This window comes from Triticum urartu, chromosome 6A, assembly GCF_056163025.1.
Source record: "Triticum urartu cultivar PI428250 chromosome 6A, HENAU_Tu73, whole genome shotgun sequence".
In the NCBI taxonomy this organism is placed as follows: domain Eukaryota; kingdom Viridiplantae; phylum Streptophyta; class Magnoliopsida; order Poales; family Poaceae; genus Triticum; species Triticum urartu.
Genome location: NC_141878.1, coordinates 586059442 through 586083030, shown reverse-complemented (window position 1 = coordinate 586083030; position 23589 = coordinate 586059442). Strand labels below are relative to the sequence as shown.

The 23589-nt window shown below is 43.9% G+C and overlaps 2 protein-coding genes across 2 annotated transcripts; one reads left to right on the top strand and one right to left on the bottom strand.

Annotated features, from left to right (window-relative positions):
* Window positions 1–1805: 1805 nt before the first annotated feature.
* LOC125515458 (actin-related protein 2/3 complex subunit 1B) lies at window positions 1806–7881 on the top strand. Its single transcript, XM_048680926.2, has 15 exons — window positions 1806–2021; window positions 3034–3119; window positions 3262–3338; window positions 3443–3537; window positions 3990–4059; window positions 4239–4308; window positions 4683–4756; window positions 4860–4902; window positions 5321–5402; window positions 5803–5891; window positions 5981–6066; window positions 6380–6440; window positions 7136–7242; window positions 7336–7394; window positions 7502–7881. Exons 1-15 carry the CDS (start codon window positions 1952–1954, stop codon window positions 7558–7560), a joined length of 1128 nt encoding a protein of 375 aa, XP_048536883.1. The 5' UTR covers window positions 1806–1951; the 3' UTR covers window positions 7561–7881.
* Window positions 7882–8035: 154 nt separating this feature from the next.
* On the bottom strand, window positions 8036–10217 carry LOC125515457 (uncharacterized). The gene is made up of 2 exons (XM_048680925.2): window positions 9478–10217; window positions 8036–9172 (listed from the first exon to the last, which is right to left on the bottom strand). Exons 1-2 carry the CDS (start codon window positions 10097–10099, stop codon window positions 8478–8480), a joined length of 1317 nt encoding a protein of 438 aa, XP_048536882.1. The 5' UTR covers window positions 10100–10217; the 3' UTR covers window positions 8036–8477.
* Between the last annotated feature and the right edge of the window lie 13372 nt (window positions 10218–23589).

Sequence of the window (23589 nt, the reverse complement as noted above, 5' to 3'; positions counted from 1 at the left end):
TCGATCCTACACGATTGAGTCTAAAAGACAGGTTGGAGTGGATGTTCCTTTCAAAAATTTCCAAAGGATTGGAATCCTACAAAATTCCTTCAGGCCAAAGAGGGCCTTAGGTGTTAATTGACAGGAAAATAATGCACTTGCTAAATTCCCCATACAACTATGTTTCAACACTCCAAAATATCAAACACCAACCAAATTATGCTTGCAAGAACATAACAAATGAGACAACCAAGTTCAAAAGTACTCCCTCCATTCACAAATATAATATATTTTGAATATTTCAATATGTATTACATACAAACTGAAATGAGTGGACAAACACACTAAAGCGTGTCTAAATGCATCAGATTTAGGAAAAAGTTAGAACATCTTACATTTATTAACGGAAGGACTAGTTGCTTATGTCAAATGCATATATAACAAACACACGCATGCACTCGTCCACACGCAGGGAGAGAGAGATAGAGAGAGAGATGCTTGTCAGTAAGAGTATCACACTCACATTTCAGGCACATAGATACATGCTAACTGCTTCTTAATTACTACTACTGTTTCAAACCAATCACAAGCACATATAAATCCACAAAAGCATCCAATCAGGTGGATGCAAGCCACCTTGTTGAAAATACCTTTTGTATTCCTTGTGTGTGCGTATAGGGGTTGTTGTAATCTATGATTCAGTTTTTGTTTTGTCCCGAAAAGGGGGTTACCCCGGGCTCTGAATCAAATAATGCACATATCCATCTACGATTCAGTTATTGTGAAATCGTCATACTATACATGCATAGTTAGCTTGCGTGTCACGATTGATCACATCTGAATCATATCCCACACAAACTCTCCTTACTATATATTAACGTGCACAAGTCCAAGCCCGAGGTACACCAACTCTTACACCAAATTATGCACTTCATTGGTCTCAGATGGATAGATGATTCAATGTGAAAGTGTAAGGTCACCACTTCTTCCACCAAAAGAAACGTTGCTCCCGGCTGGTGAGATCGCAACTGCTGAACAAGCAGACGAAGAGCGTCCCTCGGGCTGCGTGCTCCTAGCTACCACACAAGGATGTTGATACACCCTCACACTACATGCTCCCAGGCGTCGACCGTGCAGCTGCACCCATAGCTCACACCGCGCGATCCTATCCCCCGAACACCCCTCAAACCGTCACTCTGCACGGCCTCCGGTTGGAATCGCTGGTGCGACAGAAGAGGAAGACAACATCAGCGGCTCTAATTTCCACCTTCCATGCGAAGCTATTTCCTTTCTCTTCACGGACCCCCAAGCGGTTGGAAGGACGCGTGATCCCTTGAGACACAACGTGGCTTGAGCAAGCAACACGATTCCGTGCACTTTGTCCAATGTGGGCCGACCCAAACCTGGTAAACAATCGTCTGAACAGATGCAATGAACCAACTGCTTACAAATGGGCCCAAGAGTGCGTCCTAAAGCATCGCAATGCACCACATGCCATTATTTTCTGAGAGCTTAGAAACTCAAGATATTCATACAATATGTTTTTCTTCCTCTCAAACCGCCGTGGGATTCGAAGTGAATTTTTTGTTACACCATAGACATTTATTTATGTTTTTGAACAAGGAGCGACAAGTGACAATGGGACCCAAGGCCCGTGGCTGACAAGTGGGACCCGTGGTCGGTGGCGTGGGCCTGGCGGGCGGGCCGTCCGACCGTGGGCGCGCGTGCGGGCATCCATCTCATCGACCGCTGGACCGGCTGGCCCATCCTACTCGCACCACCACCCGCTTCGACGGCCTAGTGAAAGTGATGGCGCTGTAGCGCAGTGGTGGCAGTGTAGTGGTACCTGCCCTGCCTTCCCCTCCCCGCTCCCTTCGCCCGCAAGGCCAGGCCCCCTACCTCCATTGACAATTTCCGCCCCCGCCCCCGCCGCGCCGCGCCGCGGGGCTCCCCTCCGGCGCGCCCTCCCCCGATGGCCGCGCAGGCGATCCACCAGTTCGCCGAGTGCATCACCTGCCACGCCTGGAGCCCCGACCACTCCAGTAACGCCCTCTCCTCCCCCTCCTCCCGCACCCTCCCCCCGCCCCTACGCTCTAGATCTCACGCCCGTTCGATTCGCCCCCCCCGTTCGCCGCGCCCGTCCTAGCCCTGTAGGATAACCCGCGGCCGCGCCCGATCGGTAGCCGTAGCCCGTATGCGTCGGGTTCAGGGCGGATTCCTAGGGTTTCGGGCGGGCTCGCGGATCGCCGTTTCCCAATCATCCCATGTCGAATGATTATTTATGTCGTGGAATAGCCAGTAGGTGGTCCGCTGGTTTCCGCTTTCGTGCGACCCTGGCATGGTGAGCGTTTCGTGATTTATGGGCTGTCGGTTGGTGCCAGGTAAATGCCCTCTTGCGGTGCTCTCCGCGATACCATATTCGGATGGTACATTCAATCAATCAGTCACAGGTGATTTTAGTTTTTTCATGTTTGAAACCCCTCTCACATCTGTGAGGCACCATGCATATCATTTCTCGCTGGTGAATGGTGAGCGTTTCGTGATTTATTTATGGGCTGTTGGTTGGTGCTATGTAGTAAAAATGGCTTGTTACTGTATTGAGGTAGCATAGGTGACATGGATGATGGATCAGTCCCAGGTGGTTTGGATATTCATGTTGGCCACCTTCTCACAGGTGTGTGCATCCATGACTGAATTTGGGTATTTAGAACGAAATCTGAGAGCTGACCAAATGAAATGGGTGTTTTCTGTGAATTAAACCGACGCGCGTATTGCCTCGCCGTAATTCTGTTGCCTATCATGACCTCATGTGCTCCTGAAAATAGTCTTCAGATATGCCTTTCTGCCACTAGCTAGCTGCTGTGTTTACATGTTGTCCCTTGAATTGTTTATGGGAAAAAAAATACAGCAGTAGATCATACAATCTGCCTGCCTGTAATGACAAAATCTCAATCGCTGCCTTCTATTGCACTACTGTTGTCATTTTCATTTATAAATGCAGGCCCCTTGCCCTCTTATCAGTTAACTTGACTCGGAACCATTTCTCTCTTTCAGTGATTGCCTTCTGTCCAAATACCACAGAAGTACACATTTATAAGTTTTTCACAGACAAGTGGGAGAAACTTCATGTTCTTGCAAAGGTAGACTTTCCTTATTTTCTTTCTTGCATGTGCAGTAGTATCTGCACTTGAGCTGTCTCTTTCTTCTCCATTGAACATTTCCATTTGCTAGTTTATAAGTGTATTACATTAACATCTTTATTTTTATTGTTATATCTTGTAGCATGATCAGATAGTGTCTGGAATAGACTGGAGTAGATCTTCCAACAAAATTGTGACTGTTTCACATGATAGAAATTCGTAAGTGTTTGGTCATAATTTCTAATGTGCAAGTAAATAGTCTGTTTTTTAGTCCAAAGAAGATAATTATATCTGTTTCCTTATATTCCTTTATTTACCTGCAGATATGTTTGGACACAAGAAGGACAAGATTGGGTACCTACGCTTGTTATTCTCAAGCTAAACCGTGCAGCTCTATGTGTCCAGTGGAGTCCAAAAGGTTCTGCCAATAGCCTGCCTTCATACTTCTATCCCGAATGCATTAGGAGTATCTATTTCGTTGCTGAATGATCAAATTCTCCAAGTAGATATTGTTTCCCATTGTTTGTTTCATGCAATCTATTTTTTGTACTTATGTTCCTTAGTTGGTTATGAAAACTTGTCTCCCATGGTAGAACATAGCTGCACATGAACTATTTAGCAATGAACCATAAGTGAAACATATGTAGCTGGATATTCCTCACACCATTGTTTATAAGGCGTCCCGCCTTGGATGCTTAGGCGGTAAGGTGCCCTGCCAGCACCTTGCAATTATGCCGGCTTTAAGCGCTTAGGCGTCCACATTAGGTGCTTAGGCGTCAGGGCAGTTGCCGGTTGGTGCTCACCTTAGGCCGCCTTACAAACAATGCCTCACACTTTAAACTCCTTTCTAAAAGTTTCTGTTGTTTGCAGAAAATAAGTTTGCTGTGGGAAGTGGTGCTAAGTCTGTATCCATTTGCTACTATGAACAAGAGAATAACTGGTATTGGTCGCTGCCACTTCCACTAGTCGTGTACCTGTTTTGATTAACTTGTTTTTCAATTAGTTATGCCCAGTGCACTAATTGATGAGTGTTTTCTTCTGTTCATGCAATTATTGAAGTTGATGTGTCACTCTTGATGTGCGTTCTTTGAACTACTTTGATTTTCTCTTATGGTACAGGTGGATTAGCAAGGTTATTAGGAAGAAGCATGAATCTTCTGTTACTAGTATCGCGTGGCATCCAAACAATGTGAGCATAATATCATGCCTCTCCTTGAAGTAATTTGAGCATAATCATCAGTAGGGAAACATAAGGGACAATTATCTAGGGGGTGCATTCATTATATTTTTGTTCTTTATCTATTGGGAGTAGTGAAAAAGATCATATGCGGTTTGCCCCTCTATAATGAGAAATGCAACATAAAAGAGTAAAGGTGCCCTTATCTGACTGTACCCCAGTTAATTTGTGCTGTTGTCTGCCACTGGCTAGTAGCATACCTCCTATTCGCATCAGATGATTGGATGAACTTATTTGATGTGATTTTGTTTGGTGTAGACGCCATGTATATGCACGACCCGTTTATTGGACGTAATGTTGGTTTCTCTGCTTTCATCTAATTTCAGATACATCTTGCAACAACTTCTACTGATGGTAAATGCAGAGTGTTCTCCACTATCATCAAGGGTGTAGATACAAGGTGGACCTTGCCATTATTTTTGAACTGAAAACCTTGCCATTAATACAGTCAGTACACATTCCAAATGCTTTAGCTGTCTCATGCTTTCTCTCTTTCTGATTAGGGGACCACACGCAGGTGCCTCAGTGGATTGGAAATTCGGAGAGGTATTTGCTATTCATTGATCCGTTAGTTCATAATATGCTGTTCCTTGGCAAGTATACATCTCACGTACCAAATCTGCTTGCCAATTTCTTTATTCGCCTTTAGACTAATGGCATGCAATTGAACGTGCATGGCTTTTGCCAATAGTAACCTCCTATCAACTTTGTTAGCACTTTGCACCCCATCTACGGCTAAAAATAAGAAATAATCTGCTGATTCACAAAGTTTGTTTTCAACCATGTGGTGGCATTTTTTATATTAAATACTTCCCCAACTCTTCTATTCTTGGGAGCCTAAGAATCCAGATCAATATGATTCAGAATGTTCCACAGGACTATGCTTGCAGTGTCTTATTAATCTGTGTTCTTTCTTGTTAAGTTGCTAGTCGTGCTTGTAACATTTTCTCCTATTCGGATGCAGCAAATTGCTCAACTTGATCTATCACCTACATGGGCATTTGGTGTAAGGTGGTCGCCAAGTGGAAAAACATTGGCCTATGCAGGTTTTCCCACCTAGCTTCTTGTTTATATGGGTGCCACTGATTTGCATTACTTCTCAGCAGCCATCTAGGCACAAATTGTTTACGAACTCAACATAATTACCTGCCAAGGGTTTTCACAATCTTATTCTTGTAATTAGTGAACCTCTTCCATTGTGGTATTTGAACTTCCAAAATTTTATTAATAGGTCTCTTCATAATTAAGGTTTGTCCTAATCATTTTAGGCTAATGAGATTATTATTGGTTTCTTGATGTTCTATTTTTAACTTTCTCCTAACTGAATTTGGGTTCCTTTGTGAGACTATTGGCCCTTTGGTCTATCCATGCAAAGTATCTAAGTAGCTGCAGATTCCATGCAAACTTTTGCAGACACTGAATTGATTCTTGTTGTGTTATTTCCAGGGCACAGTTCCATGATTTATTTCGTTGATGACGTTGAAGGGTCTCCTGCTGCGCAAAATTTGGCACTGCGTGATCTGCCTCTCCGTGATGTGGGTCAGCATTTTCCCTTTTGCTATTGTTTAGTTGCATGTGGTGATCTCCACATTTCATTAATTGAGTGAACTCTTCCAAATTTCAGATTCTTTTTGTTTCTGAAAAGATGGCGATTGGTGTTGGATTTGACTGCAATCCTTTGATCTTTGCTGCAGATGAGACTGGACTTTGGTAAGAAAATTGTGCATAGCAACTGTTTTGTTAAATTAGCTGCACTTTCTCTTCATTCTAGCAGTGCTTTGAAGTGGCCATTGCTTCCTGTAAAAACCATGTCAACTGTTAACTTCATTTTGAGGCACCTTCAGCTTGCTAATTCTTACGGTCTCATTGTACCTAGGAAAAAATATTCCATTTCAATCTTTGACAAATGACACTAATTAAAGTTCAGGGTTTGCTAGTAGCTCTTGATACCCAGGTCTTAAAGTTTTTCTCTCATGGACATGTTCTTTTTGACAATATGTATTTACATATTTGTATCCTATAGGAGTTTTGTCAGATATTTGGATGAAAGGAAAGTTACTCCATCAACTTCAAAAGCCTCGCAGGTGCCTCTTATGCTTATCAGGCCTCTCTGCTGTATGTTGTTATATGTGTTTGCTATTTATCCCTTGTTCATGAGATTGTTCTGTTTGCATCTGTAGAAGTAGGGTGAACTGCTTCCTGAATGGTTGAGTACAGGTTAAATTTGCTGTAGGCTATATGCGATTTTATGTGTGCATGAGTGTGAGATCTTCTGAGATGGTGTCTGGTTAGTTATATAAAGTTGGGTTTCCTTTGCATGAACAATCTGATCCATGGTCCTTCTACTTGGATGTCAAACATTTCAAGCCCCTCTAGATTTTGTTAAGGAACAGTAACTTGAGTGAAATGGGCACACTGCAGTGCTGCACACGGTTGCTGGTCTGACTCTGATTTTGGCACTGTTCTAACACAAGTACGAACAAATGACTTGCTATGGTCTCGTCTGACCTTTGTATGCTGCTGATTTTTAATGATGGAAGTAAATTGTCAGTTTTCCGATGCTTTTGTAGAACTATATACCGTGAGTTGGTGCCTGCTATAATATAGGATAAACTATTTCATGCGTATGATCTGCTGCAATTTTATGGCTACAGACGCTGAAGTTGTAAAGACTGTGTGGAAGGAAGAAACATTTCTTGTAGCTAACGTTAGAGCTATGCTAACATCTTTGTTAAAAGGAGGCATGGGGCTAATACTAAATGAATATATTATGTTTCAGCTCTCAGAGGCCCTTGGAAAGTTGTACGGCCAATCGAGGCAAGGGTCGAGCAGCGACACTGTCGAACCATCGAAGCCTCGAGGCGGCGCTCATGAGAACTGCATAACGTACTTCCCTGCTTCCATCTGTTTCCACCATTTTGCCGTTCTAGTGCCGCTCTTTTGTCTCTGATATATAATTCTGGTCTTCTGTATCCTCAGTTGCATCGTGCCGTTGAGAAAAGGGAGCGAGAGTATTGTCAAACGGTTCAGCACATCAGGTTGAAACAAGACTAACTGACCTCTCCTAGCCCATTCCAGTTTTTTTTGTCTGAAGGATGTGTTGTGTTGACACCCCTTTAATACTGTCTGTGCCTCGTGGATGTAGGGCTGGACGGCAAGATTGTGGTATGGGATCTGGAAAATCACATCACCATTCCAAAATAGACCCTCGGCGGATGGCGGGCGGGCCCTGCAGGTTTTGGAAGATCCAGGGCCAGGGCAAGGTAGATTGCTTATTTTTTGTTGTACCTGTACACAAAAACCATTCCTTTAGCCAGCTCTTTAGCGTAGGGGGCCATCACTACTATAAGTTGGCTTTCATATTTTTGGAACCAGTTCCGTCCTTCTCTCTGAATTTCATCATCTGTAACACCTGTATAATCCTAGTTAGGTAGGATGCAATGTCATAATTCCATACCCCCTCCCTTCCTCTCTGTGTTCGACTTTTCACACCATATAAAAAACCCCTGGCTGGTTTGGAATTCACCCGAATGAATGCTATTCTGCTTCGCCTCACACTCGGCCACGATTATTTAGTTGGGGCCTGCAGACCATCAGTACCAGGCCGATGATGGAAACTGTGGGCATTTCTGTGTAATTTAGTACATGAGGAGGCATGAAATGAAGCCGTGCTGCAAGGTGGCTGTGGGGACCGGCCGCCCTCCCTGGTCGCCGATCCCCATGCTCTCACTCCGCTTCACCCGACTGTTTGCCATCATTCATTCGAGACATTCCTTTGCGCCGGGCCGGTCGCCTCGTATGCGGCCGTACATGCGGCCAAGGGCTAGTTGCTCTCGCTTTGCTTTGCTTTGCTCCCAAGGATGCAGCACACTACATGCAAAAACCACAAGGCGTCTCGGTATTGCCAGGTTTGCGCCGTGCTCAGTCGCATGAACCAAGACAGGAGCAGCCTTCTGATTGGTTCGTGTTCCTTTCCTCTTTGCAATATTACAAAAGCAAATCGTACTACTAATATTTAACACTACTTTTACTTAGGCTCAATGACCCAATGCATGCATGCATGGATTACATGGGTGATGTGACGATATATAGTAAGTATATATGATGTTCAGTTGGCTGCACTAGATGGGGCTGCCGAAGCCGAAGCCCCAGGAGCAGCCGGAGTTGGAGGTGGCGAGGTGCTCCCGGTCCCGGTCCCTGGCGGCGCCGCTGCCCCACCGACGGAGCAGCTCCTTGTACTCCTCCTCCTCGACGATGGCGGCGCCGACCTTGCTCCTCCACGCCTGCTCCGCCCGGGCCAGCTCCGTCTCCGCGTCCCGGATCAGCGTGTCCAGGTCCAGCCCCAGGTCCAGCCCGGCGTCCAGGCTCACGCTCAGCCCCTTCTCGATCTCCTTGCTCCGCGCCATCTCCGCCCAGTACTTGTCCTCCAGCATCGCCAGGAACTCCTCCTCCACCCCCTCCACCTCCAGCGCTGACGCCTCCCCGGACGACGACGACAGCTCCATGAACAGGCACGGCTTCTCGTCCTCCGCCTCCTCCTCCGCGGCCAGCGCCTCCAGCGCCAGCGCCGCCCGCCGCGACCGCGACGACACCGTGCCCTTCTCCATCGTGATGAACCCCTCCTCCTCCTCCATCTCCGCCACCGAGTTCTCGATCGTGATGAACCCGCCCCGCTCCGACCGCAGCGACGTCGCCCGCCGCGGCGCCCCCGTCGCCGCCCCCGCCGCCGACGGCCGGGTCCGGAGGCAGCTCAGGTCCGGCAGGCACGACGCGTACGACGCGCTCTTTCCCTTGTTCTTCCTCTCCCGCGCATTGCCTGCCACGTACCGATCCATGTTAAACGTGCACGGCATACACTTGGTACAATTTAAATGCAAGTGCTCGGCTAAATTAACAGGTCACATCAAGCAGCGATGAGTGAGGACGCTACCTAGGGTTTCTTTACTTCTCCGATGGAGGCTACAAGCTAGCTAGCTAGTAGGTCAATAGTACAAGATTGCTAGTACTGATTTTTAGTGATCTCACATCTAGATGTCCAGCCGTGAACGTACCGTTGGATGACTGGATCTCGATGCAAACGTTTAGAGTTTATTTCGCACATGCATGCATCCGTTAACGTACCGTTGGCGCCATGGATCTCCTCCTGCTCCATCACTCTGCAGTAGACGCTCACCGTGAGCACGGCGCCGGCGGCAGCCCCGCCCAGCGGGAAGCTGAGCGCCTTGCCGCCGAACTGCGGGTGTGAGCTCTCGGCCGCGGCGGCCTCGGCGAGGTCCACCGGGAACGCGCCGATGTCCCCGCCCCCAGGAGCCGAGTCCTCATCCACGAGCACCGCCCACACGGTGAAGCTCCGCAGCGTGGAGCCGCCGGCGGTGAAGTAGTGCAGGAACACCTCGTCGAACGCGGCCGCGCCGCCGCGTGACACCCGCGCAGGCGCCGTGTGCTCGCCCTCGCCGCCCTTGCTCCTCCACCCGACCACCACGCCGCGCCCCTCCGCGGCCGGGGGCATGCCCGTCACGTGCTGCACCTGGAGGCACACGACGCAGCGCGGGCGCCGGGGCCGGAGGGAGTCCAGCAGCCGGCACTTCCACTGCCCCAGCGCGCCCCGTCCTCCTCCTCCACCATTATTATTATGGACGACGCCGTTGCCGTCGTCAGGGGAGCACCTGGCCTTCTGCAGGAGGTTGAGCTCCTCCGGCAGGAGGGAAGAGGAGGCATGGTGGTGCGTCTTGCTGCCTACCATGTCGGCGGCCGGAGGAAGGAGAAGAACCGAAGAAGAGATCCGAGTGAGAGGAAGTGCAGTGCATGTAACTGAGTACTGAGAGCTGGCCGGGTAGTGTAGTAGTGTCTGTGCAACAGGTGTAAAGAGGAGAAGAATATATACACACACAAGGAGGGTACAGACGTAAGTGGTGATGATTTGGGTAGCATGGTATGTCTCACCATCACCGTACGTGCATGTGGAGGGCTGAGTTGGTGTGTGGACTGTGGAGGAGGCATGCAGGACATGGGGAGCCGGCCCAGCCCTAATGTGGAAAGGGTGGCCACCGGCCAATGGCCCGACTAGGGTCTAGCCGTCTAGGGTCATTTTTTGCCTCCTACTTGTACTTGTGTTTTACCTAAACATGAGGGGGTGAGACTTCTCTTCTTTACAATTACAGGGATGATGAGGGGTTCGTAAATCCTAGTGGCGCATCGCATGTGTGTGTAAATGTGAGGATCAGGACTTGTACCACCACCCCATGAAGATGTGGTTTATGTCATTGTATATCGATCTATACCAAAACTTCTGAAAAAAAAGTGAAGACCGTACCAATATGGACAGCTTGTGACAATCAGTATGTTGTAGACAAAAATCGTACATAAAGTTCAGATACATATACTATAATCACCCCATTCACGTGAAACGCTCAAAAGGTTGAATTTGTAAACTTCTTTCTGAATTTAAGTATAATAGATACAGGAAAGGCACAAAAGCCTTCAAGAAAAAGGGTAGGCAAAGCCTTCAACAAATCATACCACAAGTACACACTGCCAACTTTGCCAAAAAAGTACAGTGCCAACTAGTCTGGGGTGGCGCAATGGCAGAGGCATGTCCATCTATGTGTAGGGAACAAAGTGCATGTGCCATGCAGAAAGTGAGGGAGATTAGCACACGAACTATGCAGAATTAACTCTACTTAATCTCTGTGGTCCTAACCCATTGGTGGTGGTGATAATTATCTTGTAACTAATTAACTAAGGCAGTAATTAATCTTACATGACAATTGACAGTTGTCACCAGGGCCAACGGGAGGGTCTAATTCTTTTACTTGGCTAGGGACCAGCAAGTACAGCACTTGCCATCTCCATGCATGGCTCCTCCCCTAGCTTCAAGGGTCATCCAACTCCAACCTTGGACTTAGCCATTTCTCACCACGCAATTTGCTGGTTCGTGTGTTTGATTTGATGTTTTCTATGGGGATAATAGGGGTCCAGTTCTAGGGAAGACTGCAAGATGATTTGATCCATCAACTATTTGCATGTTCACCTGTGTCTTGAGATGGGGTAGTGATGGCGAGCTAGGTACGCTTGTACCAATGTTTTGACTTGGTGTGAGCGTAGAATTAGCAAGTAAAATCAATTGGTACTTTAGCAAATAAAACTAATTAGTACTTTGGAATTGCATATATAACCAAATGAGTGAGTTATCCACGCTAACCTCAACCAATGTTAATTTCCCCTCCTCCGATGCAAGCCACACCACCTCTATCACTTTGAGCCTTTGGATGCAGATTGAATGGCGGGGATCATGTACCCTATATGTCTACAAAAATTATACCACCACTGCGCTTATTGGGAAAATTATATTATCTAGGAGTGTGAACGTGTTTTGTTTTTCAGAATAAAGAGTGTGAATGTGTGATACTTATATATCTTTGTAGATTACTTCATATATGACAATGCCGCACACATGCGTGTACACGCCTAACTGAAACACACTACATCTAGGCGGAGGTCACTCAAAAGAAAACCCAAGATTCATCCTATCTCCCAAGGATCACGAGACTCTCGATACTATGAAAACACGCACGCAAGTGAAATGCAACATACTGGCACTCAGTCCAAGGATTAGACTGTGCATTGCACCACAACAAGTAGGGGCAGAACTTCCTTAGGGCACTCCCAATGCACTATATCCTAAGCTATATTATATACATAAATGTGCGTTTAGATACAACTTGATAGAGGCGAAGGTGCCCCGTTTTTCGATGAGATGGTACCTATCATTTTCGGTGGACTAGACTTTGACGATCCGATTACGAACATATGAAGGCGTCGCGCTTTAACAATCGCTAAACCAACTCCGAAAGGTTATTGACCATGCCGGAGCACGATCAACCTGACCACGAGAGTCTATTTCCTGTAGACAAACGAAGAACAAGTAAGAAACTAAGATTGCAATATGAATATTGCGAATTTAAGAGGAAAACTTTATTGATCAAAGTGGGGTTCTGTGACATCTTAGCCTGGTCGTTGAACACAAACACTGGATGCGAGTTGCAGCTATGTCGAAACTCTATTTAAGCAAAATCCAAGTCTAATACGATGCCCTAAGGGCTGTATTTATAGTGAGACAGAAGGGAATTTCGTCCACCCTTGTCAAGGCGGGCCTAATTCTATCCAAGTCGTTTTCCCTATTAATATGGACTCTAAAAACAACCTATTAAGTGTATTTTAAAAATACATGGGCCTGGCCCAAAAAATAGGATGGTGCAACACCTAAAATAAACTATGGACAAAATTTATGAAATGCTATCTTGTATATTCCGTCCATGTCTTTATATGTCATCATGGTGGCTTCAAAGGGCTGAAAACTCCACTAGAAACTCCGTTCTTGTTCCCTTCATGCGCGCCTTCATCTCCACGCTTGATCATACTCCAATGTTCGTCCTTCTTGTCCATGCTAGGCCCTTCATTTGTAAGCAAAGCAAATGTATCCAACTTAGACAGAATCAAATTATCACGAATATTAGAATCATTACCAAGAAATGAAAGTACCTGGTATTTTAATTGACGTGCGTGAGCTCTAGTAGTTGGTCCAATATGTGTAGCAGCAGGGGCTGTGGGTGTAATTGTGGTAGTGTTGTCCTTATCACAACTTCTTGAATGGATTATATCTTATAGTTGTATCTAAAATTACTCTTATTTAATACTTTTTGTGTGAGAAAAACATTAATTTTCTTGGTTCCGTTTCTAAGAACTATATCTGGATTAAGATATAGTAGTGCCCTATTTCCTCATCAAATATGGCGCCACATCAATTTTTTATATCTAGGTGGCATACTTAGATATAGTGCAGCTTGGAGCATTGGGACTGCCCTTAGGGGCAACCTAGGACATGTCACGCCCAACTATTTTGGTTTGTTATATCAATCAATAAATGCATATGTATCAAATTGTAATTTTTGCATTAGATCCCCCCCCCCCCCTCTAATATTTTCAACCATGCTCGACTATACGTGTTTATCGTCAAATCACGGTTCACTCCATTTACCTAGACCTCTCCATTTCTATTGATCCTCGATAGACTATTTTGTGGTTTGTTCAATGGATATAAATACACATACACCTATTTCAAGAAGGTACTACATAAGTACAAAACAAGCCTCTAAATCTAGGCCGATATGAACGACATATCAACCTTGGGGTCTATCGGTACAAATATAATAGATCATTTCAAAAATATAATTTTCATACAGATAAGCCAATATGCCGACCAGGCACGGAGATGACTTTATGTCAATGGTGTCAGCACCTTTTATTTTAAAACATGATCCCATTCCTTATAGAGGTAAGCCCATATGATTGTTTCCCTAGCTTCGTCCCTGATATCAACTAATATGGGAAGTATTTACTCATATGTCCACCAAGCCCATATAGACCGATATGTAGATGACAACACAATGATTGTATCTAAATGAAAAGTTGAAAAATAAAATGATGTACTTACAATTTCAACAGATTATGAAAGTCATCGATAACATTTTGTAAATACACATATGTTATGTACCTTTTGTTAGCTTAGAGTAAGGATTTTGTGAGCCTATTAATTCCTTTCTTACTTAACTAGTTGATACACTTAGAATCATGCACTGTATTTGTTATGCTCAGTCATCGACATCGTATTTTTTTTCTAACTAAAAGGCATGTTTTCAACAACTAAAATGAGAAAAATCCTGATATGTTTGACCGCCGGTGCAAAACCAACACGAACCCGATATCTGGTATTTTGAACTTTGGTGCACGTTTCATGCATAACTGCACTCGGATTCCACGGGATTCGTCTCGTACCGCCTCCATATATCTTTCTATTTCTTCGGAATCTCCACTCACTCTCTCTCCCATGTATGTCGGCTAGGTGAAATTTGCAGCAGCTGCTGATGTGACATCGCATGTTCAAAAGTACCATCAACTGGATAGAGCTCCGCATGCACTTGTTCGAATCGAGAAGTGAAGACACACGCAGACACATGCACACCGGCAGTACGTAGGCGCTTCGAGACTGCATGCCCAATGGGACGTCCTGCACATGACCTCATAGTACACGCAGCGTGCATTAACAATGTCACGATTGGGTTGGCCTTTGAAGGTCTCGCTTGGACACGCCCCCAGAATGATCTCTTGTGATTACCATGACTCCTATTGGAGTCTTGGACATGTACTTAATTTAAAAATGGTAATAGTCTTGAGCTTTTTTCTTGACAGATGGTAATAGTCTTGAGCTGATGGCACGGGGTTTGGTCGGGGAAGAAAGGTGCATAACTGCTGCATCTACACATATGCTCACGATACTTGTAATTTTTTTGATGTAACATGTCAACGGTATGTTCTGAAAACTAGCCATGCATCAAGAGACGAGAGAGGATTTGTAGCACGCAACGGCACACACTTTGTGAGCAGCATAATTGCCTCGTTATTTAGAAAGTGGGCCGGTCCCCCAGTGGTGGAGCCAAGTTTACACAATGGGCGTACAAAGGTCAAGACTTTATGAATTTCCTAGCTATTTACCAATGTATACATGTTTTGTCTTTTTATTCTATGGCTTCATACCATAATTAATGGGTGTACATATGTACACCCATGTCCCCTTGTAGCTCCATCACGGCTGGTCCCATGTATCGCTTAAGCCCTTGATTACTTTGTGAAGCCCCACTGCACTGGCGGAGCTTAGGCAAGGCCGAATGGGTCATGGCCCGCCCAGCTCTGGAGCTTCAACTCCTATTATAGTCAGCCCATGGGTCACAAAATACCAGCTACTAGCAATCCTTACAGCCTGGCCCGCCCAACCTTTTTGTGCAAGCTCCTCCACTACCCCACTGCATGGATGCTTCGTCAAAAATTGCATGCTCCACCAACCGCACAATGCTTCCGCTGCGCCGTGCTTTTTCTACTGACTTCTAGTTTTAAATATGCTATATCTTTAGAATTGAGAGTATAATTTATATTTCGTTTGCATATATGTATTCCTTGCAACATGGACTTTTGAGCAAACCTCTCTTGAATACATTTTGAGAAGTTCTAAAAATTTACAAATTTCAAATACTAAGACCTGATACTCATAATATTAAGTTTTTGCCAAGTTTCACCAAGTTTCAAATACCAAAACTTAATCCTAAACGCAAAAATATTTACGAACTTAATCTTACAACACTAAATCCTAAACCCTGAACTCGGACAGTCACACGAGAGCCGTTCAACTAATTTGGTTGGCGTGTCTTTAATAGATTATGTGAATGAGTCATGAAGTCATGTTTTATGACCTGCCATGGTCCTTCCTCTTTCTATTTGTATTTTTGCGACAGGTTTGTCTACAACACATCTAGAAGTGAAATAATCATGCCACATCTAAGGCGACATCATGTATCTGCTGGACCGAGCCTTCAGTGGATTCAATTGTTTTGCGGGTCATTGCTTTGTTCGGAACTTTTAGGCTGGATTTTTATTCTTCTTTTATTTTGTTGGGTTGCAGCCGCATTTGGCCCATGTAGTTGCAGTTGCAAGTCTAGTGGTGGACATGCAACTAAACTAGAACCCCCCTCTAGCCCTAGTCGCAACCATGTTGGGTGCCATACAGTTGTAGGTAGATTGCAACACTTGCAATTTGCACAGTTCCAATGCGTTGTGCAACGTTTTGTGTGGTGTCAGAAAAACCGATCGAACTAAAGGAAAACGGCGGAACGAAACGGGGTACGATGAAAAACTTCAGGGAAGTAATGTGTCTCTCTCGCTTTCATTTGTGCCCAACACGCTCGCCTTCACTAGGGAAAAAGGAAAAGTGAAAACCACAACCCACACATAAAAGGAAAATGAAAACGGTAGCCCACACATTGTCGCGGCCTACCAGAGGTAACACAACCCAACCCCACAGCACATACACAGGCCGAAAAAGAGACAATGGCGCAGGCACACACAGAAACAACATGAAAACGAGCCTAAAAATCATGAATTTTGGCACCCAAATCATGAGGTGCAGAGGTTAGGTGTGCAAAAATTAAATCTCATCTAGATGTGCATTAGCAAATCTATTTTGTTACAAACTTATTGAGCTTATGAATGTTTACAATTCAGATAAAGATGGTTAATGTGCATCAGGATGATGATATAGAGGCATGGCTATCCGTTTCCCAAAAAGATGATGCTACATGTATATAGCAAGTACACGGTTCTATATAACTATATATGACTCCGATTCGCATGTACTTGCTGCATCTATTTATTTGATATTACTCGTTCGTCCTCAAAAGGCAGAGCTCGTCGATCTGCTCCCCGATATAGGAAGGTGCATCCGAGCATGGTTAATAATATAGCTAACAGCTGACTATATGAAATTGTCACATCATCTGTAGCCAACCTAATAGCTCACTCGTATAATAGTTAAACATACTAGTATGCTACATCATCAATATCGAGATCACATCTTTCTCTCATGAAGGGTGTTGGAGTTTGTGCTAGCCGTAAGTTTGTAGCCTGCTCTTTTTCTCTCTCCTCTAACGAGACACAAATCAGATGTGACATATCTTGTAGCCCGCCTATATCACTCTATTGTTCTTGCTCTACATGGGGTAGGCAGCGATTTACAGCAATTGCTAGCTAGCTGACGCGACATGATATCCAGCAGTAGTACCAACTAGGCATGCACTTTGTTCAAATCCGCAAGTGATAACAGACGAAGCCTCGTACACATGGCCTCATAGCACACGCCCCGTGCATTAACAATGTACGTCACGTCGACCGATTAGTTTGGCCTTTGCGGGCCTTCATGGGACATGCCCTAAAACGATCTCTCCTGTGATTACCATGATTCATGACTCCATTTGGAGTCTTGGAGATGTACACATTTGTCGGTGGTTTCTTTGAGGGAAACCGGAAACGGTTTCACATATGCATGTGTCTGATGCTTTGAAGAAGGGTACTACACATACGTAGTAAAGTATACACTTTGACTCTTCTTTTTCACGAATACGCAAAGCTTGTGTAGTTTTTATTGATAAGAAAAAAGTATGAAAATTACAAGGGTTGTGCCACGTTGTACGCGACAGGGCGTATGCAAGATGACCTGACCAGAAAGAAAGAGGTTGCTCAGCCTCTACTTAAGGAGATTACATGTCCGCCGGGGCCTGGGGGAAGTTAATCATCGCCTGCATTGCATGCAGCACTCATGCATGGCTCCTCCCATTTCTTGGGAAGCTCCGCTCGCTCACTCACTCCTCGAAAGGCAGATCGAGCTCCCATCTATCGAACCCGTGTTTCCCTATACGAGAGCGCGCGTACATCGGCAACAAGGTGCAATTTGCAGCGGCGTGACCTCATCCTCATGGCACACGCCCTGTGCATTAACAATGCCACATCGGCCGATGCCGATCGATCAGCATGGCCTCAGGGTCTTGCATATATGGATGTTGGGTCGGCGATGGATGCTCATGTACGTGCTTGTAGAAATTCTGATGTAGTAACGTGTGTTCCAAAATTTTGACATGGCAAAGCTACTGGCAAGTAGGGTACTTTAGTTAAGCTAGCATTCTACCTCGTACCCACATGCATAAACATTCACGCACTGTAGTGTACTTTGAAACCAATAAATCATATTGTCTTGTTCTTAATTACTACTACTACTAAGCTAGTATTTGTTGCGAGTGGCGGGGCTTTTGGGGAGTGGGGCACAGTATATTTCTCTAGTCTCTTCAGCATTTTTTTTTTGTCAAATTATAGTGTTCAATTTTTTTCACAGACTGCAGAGATATTGTCTAAGGATAACTATCGTCATTGTTAATTCTTTTACAGTATGTTTCTTTTGTAATTAAAATGCATGCTCAGTGTAGCTAATTGTCATTGATAACATTTCCTTTATATTTCTTGGCTTGATTTATGGCTAACCATACCTTAGGCCCTGTTTCGTTCATAAGTCCTAGGACTTTTTCTGGTCCCAACTAAAAAGTCCCTAGTCCCTAAAAGTCCTCCCTGTTTGTTTTCAGGGATTAAAAAGTTCCTAGTCCCTCCCTAGAGGTTATTAAATGACATGTAAAATACCATGTTACCCCTAGTATACAGAAAAATAACAACCAAACAATACCATAGGGCAGCGGGGCAATGGGTGCAGGGAGGGACATTGTTGGAAAAGTCCCAAAAAGTCCCAAAAAAGACTCTCCTTGAGAGTGTTCTTCGTCTAGTCCCAAAAAGTAATTTTTAATCCCTAGTAGTCCCTCCTGTTTGGTTCAAAAGTCTTTAAGAGGGTCTTTTTCTAGTCCCTACATCAAAAAGTCCCTAAAAACAAACACCCCCTTAGTCACCAAATTATTTTGGCGCGTTTTGTTTTAGAGTGGTTCACCACTTTATTTAAAACTCTATATTGTCTATTTGAATAACGAAACGGGTCTACCCGCAGCCAGAGAAGCCCATCATACATACATTTACATTTATTTTCGCGAGCCCTGAGGTGCCTTAAGCCATCTCCGTTCTGCTCATCTAGCTGGGTGCGATTGATGCAGAAGAAATCCTGAAGATCCCGCTCTGTACAAGTAAGGTTGATAATTTTTGGGCTTGGAGTAAGGACAACCGAGGCATCTTCTCGCTGCAGTCTGCCTACAGGGTGATAGTGCATATTTAGATATATTATAACCGAGCACTCTCCCAGCCCTGTCAGGCCATCAGTACTTTTGACCGTCGAATCTGCATTTGTGAAAGTTTATGGCCATCTGATTAAACTTTGGGGGCAACGCTTAACGCGACTAAACTGGGCAGCTGCTCTCGCAGCAAAATTGGAGGCCTGTGGTTAATTGGGCCCTTGCTCTCACGTGAAGCCCATTCAGACCTTGTGAGGAAACAACCAAACGAGCGAGCCACCCGTCTCCCTTCACTCGACCCCCCCTCCTTCCCTTCGGTTCTGTCCCTCCATCTCTCTTGCAGCGCCTCCCCACCCCAGACCTAGCCGCCCCAAGATCTGTAGCGCCACATGGTCTCTCTCTCTCTCTCTCTCTCTCCGATCCTAACCATGGATCAGCATCGCGGCAGCCCGTGCGCCTTTTCATCTTGGTAGCGTGTTCAATCACACATCGCCGCCTCCGGCTGGGCGCTCCACTGCTCTCCTTCTCCATCTCCCTGGCGGCCGGCGATGGTTATGACGACGCAGAGTCTGCGGTAGGGTACGTTCTTGGCAGCGTGGGCAGTGAACCGCTAGGTGCGTCGCCTACGCCTCATGACTGCTCCTTGCATTCCTCATCCAAGTGCTCTGCCTGTTGGTTGGCTTTTGCCTCTTCGACCACCAGATTCGGGCAGCAAAGAGGCTGTAGAGTTTCATATGCTACATTCAAATCATTGCATTTATGTTGAAACCAACAAAGGGAATGATTATCCTGTATCTAATTTAAAGGCAGTCCTGCCTCAACTTGTGGCTCTCTATTTTTAATTTTGCTTAGCATTTGGGTCAACATTTTATAATAAATCTTCTCATTTCTTATGCTACATTCAGATTATTGTACAGAGCTTGTCATTGGAAGAGAGGATGATCTTAAGAGATAAATGCTCAAATAACTCGATACTTTTAAGAGCAAGGACACTTAGTCTTGAAGGGGTTGGTCCGGTATGTTGTCTTAGCCTTGATGTTTGATATTTCCCTACTTTGTCTTGTCTCTGCACGTTTACCTTATCTGCATTTTATGCATTAACTAGGAACTTGCATTTTTTTTGCGCAGCTAAATAACATATGATGAATCAAAAGACTAAAGCAGAGATACAGTTTCATGTGAGTGATCTCAGCATAAATTATATGCTGCATTATTGCTGTCACGAAGGGAATATTGACATGATGTTGCAAGGTAGCGACAACCATCTAACTCTGTTCCCATATTTCTTTGAAATTTACTTCTTAGTACTATGTATTCTGCACCCTATCAAGTATTAATTAAATAGGAGTCCCTCCTTTGGATACTAAAGTAATGAAGTATTTGTATGTGTATTTGATATATCCACTTGCTACAAGTCCATAGTTGGGATAGAATACATGATATAACCTGACATGGATATGAAACTTTTTACTTATGTTTTTTATCAGGTTGGCAAATGCCCTCCAGTGTTGGATCCAATGATATATTATGGGTACCTCGTAGCCAACACAAGGTCTCTAGAATGACAGCGAACCTTGGATGAGATTTGAAATAGTGCAACCATGTTTGAGTCAAGAAGTTCAGTATAGTTAGTTTGGCTAGACAGACACAAGGGCTTCGCTCCTACAACCATCTTTGTGGTATGGTTATAATGCTCACAGGAAATATTTTTCCTTCACGTGTCTGGTTCAGGTACTTCAAAACCTACACGCTTATGATGTGCTGGTTTTAACCAGGTAGAATAAGAAGTGATTGCTGACATATAGGAGAATAGGGAGTATGCTTTTGAAGTAAAGCAGATTCTTAGAGAGAACCATGATGATGTACTCTTTGCTGCAGGGTTATGCCGATTTAGCTGAATAGAAGGGAGAAACTAGCACTATTCTGCCATTAACATGTTCTCATACTTGTGGAGAAAAGTTACACACTGAACCGTTGTTGAAATATTAAAGTACGTACATGTATTTGGGTTTGTTAATGAAGTTGAGTAAAATACTTGAATATTGTTATTTATATGTTACGAATGTGATATAAAGACTATGGGAAATATAAATAAATATACCTCACCACTATATTGAGCCAGTGTATATGTAAACGATTGGATTTTTATGTGTTTAACTTTTCTTAAAGTTATTTTTCATTTCTGAAAATAGATGGCACGGACACAGTAATACACCTTTTATTTCACTTCATGCGAATATAACCTTTTTTCAGTTCATAATCATGTGGAAATTTCTACCATTCTATCCTCCAGATGGAGGGGCACGGCAACGCTTGCTTGCTTCCGTTGTAGGTGATATTTGTGTTACTGTCACCATGTTTAGAAATCTCTCCTTCCTGTTGTCTTTTTACTTTGATAATATTCAATTTGGTTATTGCCCTATAACTTTGTAATGGTGTGGCTGATTGGTGCGGCTGCCAACTTGCCCAGGAACATGTAAGCCTGTTGGTCTATGACATCACAAACTTTATTTATCATTTAGTCGCTGCCAATTTGGCTAGCTCATCCCTCAAATGAAAAATGTTATAGTAGTATGGTGCTTATGCCATCCTTGGTGATGAATCACGGCCTTAGGGAGATTGAATATATGAGAACGTTGACATTTTTTACTAACTATGCTCATTGTGGGCTAAGTGGGTGATGAGCAATGCCTCTCTTTTTTATCAACTCTGCATTGTAAACGAAATGTCATATTTTCATTATCACAACTACAATATGAACCAAATAATGGCATTTAGGAACTGGCACTGCCATGTGTCTTTATGACAGTTTGACATTAATTTGTAGCAGGGCTTTTTGCTTGAAAATTGCTTTTGGAGCTCGGCCTCCATGGAGGCCTCCAAATTCAAAAGTCAAATTTCATGAAAAGTCAAATTTTTACGTTTCAAAAAATTCTGAAAAAAATACAGATATACTTGAAGCATAACACACACGCGTGTAAATTTTCAGAGCAAAATATGTTTCATCCTCCTTTTTTGTACAGATAACATTTCAAGGTATTTCATCATATAAATTTACACACATACACATAACATCCTTGTTTACTTGTATATATATTTTATATTTTTTAAACAAAAAGTTTGAATTTGAAATTTTCAAAAATTTCGAGCTCCAATGAGCTCGGTCACCAAACGTCTATCTCCTCTTTTGTTGGACTATGTAACTTAGCCATTCCACCAAAAAAATGGAATATAAAATAATGGAGTGCAAACACAATAAATGAACGCCCACCACATGTACAATTGACCAAATAAACTTTAAAAATCATGAATATATACATAATAGTTCATGCCAACTTTGAAAAACAGTAAATCTCGACATATATCTGTATCAATCCCTAACATTAAAGTGCATAAATTGACGGGCGCAGCAACGCGCGCCATCGATGATCTAGTATACTACTAAATTGAGTAGAGAGAGATGGCTAGAGAATCAGCGAGGGGGCTCAGATCAGGATAGATAGTAGATAGCATATGATTTAATGAAGGCGCACAACACAATGACATTCCAGAGAAAAGCTCAAAACAATACAAGGAGACATTAGGGAGATATTCAGATAAACTTAGAACTGTAATTTCAGAAATACAACTCAGTTTTGAAACACACACACACACACACACACACACACACACACACACACACACACACACACACACACACGCACGCACGCACGCACGCACGCACGCACGCACGCACACGCACGCACACGCACACGCAAGTTTCAAACTGTCAAATGAACACATTATTGAAAACACTTCAGTTTACTGCACAAAAGACCAAAAGATCAAAAGATCAATTGACAACAAGAATCAGTTACGGAGTACATCACATTTGACAACATCTCTAACAGTGACTGAATCAAACTGTATATTGACTTAAACACTAACAATAACCCTGAACATGTACTAATCCAGAAAAGCTTGTGTACTCTTAACTAAGACAATAAGAAAAATAGAAAACACTAAGACAATAACAGTCAATCTGAAACTAGGAGTACTTTGTTTCTTTTTGCAGGATATCTGAAACTACTTAATTTCCTGATTGTTTACAAAAATATTGATTGTTCTCGAAATCTTGTCATCTGGTTGAACCGTATTGATTGTTTGTTCCCAAAAATTGACTGTTAATTTCCTGATTGATTATTCCAAAAGCTAGTAGATCATCATGATCAATTTCCTGATCGACTAATTGACAGATTTTTTTTTTCGAAGGGGGGGGGGGGGGGAGGGTGCTCCCCGGCCTCTGCATCAGAACGATGCATACGGCCAACTTTATAAATAAGCAAATAGGTTCAACAAGGTCTTAAAGTCTCAAACGAAAGCAAATGAAAGCTCACAAAGAGCCAAAGGGCCAATAACAAGCTAGCCAAAAAAGCCACAACCGGCTGCCATAAGAAAGATAGGTAAACTAATTGCCTATCCTATTACATGACCGTCATCCAAACCGGTTGAAGATATCCGTGCTACCATCTCCCACCGGATAGATCCAGTAACCAAACGCTCCCTGGCCTCTGTCGGAGTGAGTAGCGACCACATACGGATCAACGCAGTGGCTCGGAAGATAACCTGCAAAAAATGAATATTTGTTGTT